This window comes from Cariama cristata, unplaced genomic scaffold, assembly GCF_000690535.1.
Source record: "Cariama cristata isolate BGI_N322 unplaced genomic scaffold, ASM69053v1 scaffold19987, whole genome shotgun sequence".
Classification (NCBI taxonomy): Eukaryota; Metazoa; Chordata; class Aves; order Cariamiformes; family Cariamidae; genus Cariama; species Cariama cristata.
Window position 1 is genome coordinate 4,062 of NW_009626315.1, and position 5,093 is coordinate 9,154.

A 5,093-nucleotide genomic window follows, 5' to 3' on the forward strand; every position below is an offset into this window, starting at 1 on the left:
GCTGGTTCCTCCCCCGGACTCAAAACCTTGCCCCTGCTTTTTTCACCTTCATGAGGTTCCAGTCAGCCCATTTCTCCAGCCTGTCCAAATCCTCTGGACAGGAGCTGTGTCCGACAGTTACGGTCCATTCCCCCAGCTGGGTGTTATCCACAGACTTTCTGGGACTTCCCCACTTCCCACTACTCATGGCATTCACAAAAACATTAAACAGTGTTGGTCCTACTCCTGATCCCTACTACTAGACCCCACTACTAAATGTCGGTCAGCTGGACTTTGCACCAAGATCCCAACACTCTGAGCCTGGTAGTCCAGCCAGTTTTCCACTTACCTTATCATTGAAGCCATTTGTCACTAATTTGGTCATAAAGGAAGTACAAGAGAGGCTGTCCAAGGTCTTGTTACATTCTGGGTACACACATCCCATTCCCTTCCCTTCTCCACAGTGCCTGTTACCTCATGAGAATGTAGTGAGGATGGCCCCCATCTACACTAGAGCCCCAGCTCAAAAGCGAGAGGGGGAGTCAGCCCTGGCTGAGCTCTCCCAGCAAAGCTCCCTGGCCCTGATCTCACCGAGGTCACTAAAGGGAAGGGAGGAAGCCCTCAGTTGCACTGTGTCCAAGTTGGACTTGATCCCAGGCAGACAAACATTCAGGAGGGGAGGTGGGCTCAGGAACTTTACACACCATGGAGTGCCCTTGTTGGAAAGAGGATCTGTTCTGAACAGCCCTGTGGCACAGGAGCAGGCTTTGGGAGATGCAGTCTTGAAATCAACATTCCTTCCCTCCCAGACGCCCTTCCTTGGCACTCACACTGAGATTCCAAAGTGGGGCAGAAAGGTCCTTGTGGGCTCAAGTCCGAAGCAGTCATTAGTTCTTTGGCTTTCCTGGAGGGTCAGGAAGAGGACGGCTCAGGAGGGAGGAGCTGCATTTCAGTGCCTCTTCCCTGGACAGATCTCTAGCAGTCTGCTGCCATCACCACTCTAGCTGTACTCAGGCTCCTTCTGACCCTGGGAATCTGCTGCTTTGTGGTGATCATGGACAGAGCAACGGAGAGTGTCCCTGCCATGAGCAGCACATTACCTCGTCATGAGGGACACAAAGGGACACTCACACACAGGCTCATGCACACCAGCATGGAATTATACACAAATTTGTGCTCCCACATGCCTCCACACAAACCTGTCTGCTTACAAGTACCCTCAAGAAAAGAACACTCATAGGTACACAATGAACCATGGACTCTGCTGAGGACCCCTGGGGACTGGGCAGTGCTAGGCAGGATGCGGTCAAAACCGAGGAGCACAACGCACACACCTGGGCAGGTAACAACAAGGGACCATCGGGGTGAGCTGAGGAGGGAGAGAAAGACAAGGACATAGCATGTCCTCATGATGGGAGCCCATGGTGTCCAGCTGAGGATTGCTGGAGTTTCTTCCTGAGAACAACACTTCAAACAGCCCCAACAGAGTGACCGAGGGTGACATCACTTGCCTGCTCTGGACCTATCCAGCACTTGAGCTGAGTCTTCTGCCAGCACTGCTGCATTTCTGCCCTTGAAATCCTGGGGCCTTTCATCCCAGCACTCAGAAGAAGCCTTCACTGGGGAATGGGCATGGCCCAAACATGGAAATGAAAAGGCAGCAGTGTGGAAAAAAAGGCATAGCCCATATCATTACCTGTGATGGTTTGCATTTCAGATGAGCCTGTCAGAAAATTGTTACCTGTACAAAGGGTGCCTCTGGTCCTGCGGCAATGAAGGGCAGGTATAAAAGCCAGCCCAAGTCCCTGCTCTCTCATCCACTTCTCTTGCCTCCTTCTCCTTAGGAGCCAGGTGAGTCTGAAGCCCCTTCTCCTCCTCTTCCAAAGTGAGATCTCTCCTTGATTGACGCTCAGACAATGTTGGTTCTGTCCTGTGCTGGGGCTTGGAGCTTCTTGTTATAACAGAGGGAAGTGGGGAGAGGGTCTGCTTAGAGAGAGGTTGAGGGGACTTCTGGTTTACGAATTAGGAGAGAGTCTGCCTGGGCCAGGTTCCTCTTTATAGGGCAGTGAGGACTGTGTGGCTCCTGGCTGAGCCTCCAGCTCCACACTCAGTAGTGGCCTTGGCTCCTTTGTGACTGGGTAACCAGGCTGTTTCTCACTGACTCTTGTGCTCTGATTCCTCCCTGCGCTCTTTCCCAGGTGCACCTCTAGGCCACAGCATGTCCTGCTACAACCAGTGCCTGCCATGCCGGCCCTGTGGCCCAACCCCGCTGGCCAACAGCTGCAATGAGCCCTGTGTCAGGCAGTGCCAGAACTCCACTGTGGTCATTGAGCCCTCTCCTGTGGTGGTGACCCTGCCCGGCCCCATCCTCAGCTCCTTCCCACAGAACACCGTTGTGGGCTCCTCCACCTCTGCTGCTGTTGGCAGCATCCTCAGCCGTGATGGAGTGCCCATCAACTCTGGGTGCTGTGACCTCTCTGGCATTTCCAGTCGCTACTGTGGCAGGAGGTCCCTCCTCTGATAAAGATGCTGGGAAAGCCCCAGGGAGACACCTTGAGGAACTCAGAAGATGGTGCTGGGCAAAAGATTGAGATTTTGGATGTTTTCAGTATTGCTGAATGGCTTTCCCTTTCTTTCCCTTTGCTTTGATTCCTTCAGTTCCCCTGGGAGAAGGGCCAAGCCTGGTGGGAACCCTCTGGCTCCTCTCCCTCTACTGGGCAGGCAGAGGGACATCATGTGGGAACTTCCCTATGGCCAAGGACCACAGACTCTTGGCTGCCTCTGGAGATTCCTGCACTTCTGGCCTCCACTTGGAGTGACTTTGTTTCCCTCTTTTCACTCATTAAAGTTCTACTGCATTCAAACCTAGCCTCCATGTGGTCCTTCCCTCTGTGGGCACTCCTCAAGATGTCAAAGGAGAAGGATGTTTCTCCAGGGTGGAAGGGGATGAGGGCACAAGGAGACCATTCCCTATTCACAGAGGAATGGGATGTTGGGACCTTCTGCAGTTGCTCCTCTTTGGGCATCATCCCTTGGAGTTGAGGAAAATGTCCCTGGCTGCTCTGCTGCCAGCGACCATCAGGCCTTGCCTTGCTGTCTCTGCCCACAAATGCCCAGAAAGGCAGGAGGCCCTGAGGGCTCAGCAGCCCCATGAGCTCTTCAGGAAAAGCATTCCTCTTGGTATGGCCAGAGCTGAGCTGAGATGACAGGGGGTGGGCCTGGGTCTCCGGAAGATGGTTTACTTAGCAGAATGCCAAGAGTGGTAATGCAAGGAACAGCCCTTGGAATGGCCCGTAGCTGCTGCTCCACCTTCCTCTCCCCTCCAACACCCAGTCTAGGTGCCATGGCCAGCAGGCATGAGTGGGACTAGAAGGGAAATGTGGCCCATGCTGCTGGTTGTGTCGAGGCTGGAAGCTGAGGCTAAGGATATGAGAGGTGAGGGCAGTTCAGCACAGAAATGGGGACAGTGAAATGGTGTATTTCTCAGGGGGGACAAATTGCTCTGGTACAGAGCATGCAGGAGAACATGAAGATCAGCAAGGACGAGGGTAATGGGTGGACTTCCCAAGAGAGATGTAGGCAGGTTCAGAGTTCTTGACTGCTTCCTTGGTAAGCCCAGAGAGTTTCTGCTCGGGAATTGGTGGTCATTCTGAGAGGAAAGGATTTTTTTACATGTAAATCTCATCCCTTCTAATAGGTGGAAATGTCTCTGGGCAGAGACTACAGTCTCACGTCTTATTTCCTGCATGAAAATTCAGATGTCTTCAGAAAACTGTAGAAGTGGAAGGATGGAAATCCCCACACTCATAGAATCACAGCATCATGGAATCATAGAATTGTTTAGGTTGGAAAGGACCTTTAAGACCTTTAAGATCATTGAATCCAATTCATGACCAATCCCTACACCCATGTCCTCCGTCAAGAGGGAATTATGGCTTGTGAAGCCTACCTCAGAATGACTGAAGGCTTTACAAGGGCGTTTCACCTGCATGTCTGAAACCTTTTTTTCCCTAGTCCTACTATTAACAAACATCATCAACAGCAGCACAGTTGGATTTCCTAGCCCTACTGCACTAAACCTTGTAAGAAGCAGAAGGTACCTCAGATCCTTTGCAGTGTTGATACCATCTGCTATTGTACTTTCTGGAGAGGCAGGAATAGCATTTTTTCTGACAGGTGAGTAAGCCCTTTGGCCAAAGCAGTGCCTGAGCTTTGCTACTGGCCCTTGGCATGACCTCTAGTTTGGCTGTGCAAATGAGGAGATCTTGTAAAGGTAGGAAAAGGGCACAGGACCCATGCAGGCTTTACACTTCATAAGTAAGGGCGTTTTACCCATTTAGTGAACCCGGTAACAGCTAACCTGAATGAAGCCCTGGCCTCTGCTTTGTTGTGTTACATGCAGAGTTTGGCCTTCTGGCCCATGTTGTGCTGCACAGATCCCTTGGCCAGAGGACAAACTCAGCCAATTGATTGTAACCTATGAGCCTGTAGGCAGCTCCTGCTTGGTGCCAATGGTTACACTCCCTGGGTGCCCTTGCCTGGATAGAAAGTGCAGGAAGAGGTTTTCATGTGAACATAGTTTCTGTTTGACAGCAGAAGTGATGAATACAGTTGTTTTAGTTTATGAAAATCCTCTAAAAGCTTGACTGAACAAAATGGGGTTACTCTTCCATAGCTAGGAGCTGTGTGGCGTGCTGTGCCCTGATTGGAGTTACCTATTTGATGGCATATAACTTAGGGCTCCTAGCATCTGAAAGATGTAGGATCATCTATACTGCCTTCTCTTTCTTCATAGTCTTAGTCTAAGAAATTACATTTACAGCAACACTTAACAGAGCCTGGATGCCTTTCTTAAGGGAATCAAAACAAACCAGCAGCTCCCAGTGTAAAACACTTGGTGCAGTCGGCAGGTTCCCAGTGGGAAATGCCTACAAAGGATAGTGAAGAAGAGATAGCCCGAATGCCTGGCTGGCCCTGCACACAGCCATGTGTCACCGTTCAAGGCTGGGCCAGCGCTTAAAGTGGGTGGCAGATGCTCTCTGTTAACCCCGTCCTTTCCCAGAAGGGGAAGGAGAGAAGGGAACAAGACTTATGAGTTGGAAACTTAAAACAAA

The 5,093-nt window shown here is 51.1% G+C and overlaps 1 protein-coding gene across 1 annotated transcript; it reads left to right on the forward strand.

Moving 5' to 3' along the window:
• The first annotated feature begins 2,149 nt into the window (after positions 1-2,149).
• LOC104157141 (feather keratin Cos1-1/Cos1-3/Cos2-1-like) lies at positions 2,150-2,500 on the forward strand. Its single transcript, XM_009703996.1, has one exon. It carries the CDS (start codon positions 2,198-2,200, stop codon positions 2,498-2,500), a length of 303 nt encoding a protein of 100 aa, XP_009702298.1. The 5' UTR covers positions 2,150-2,197.
• Positions 2,501-5,093: the final 2,593 nt, after the last annotated feature.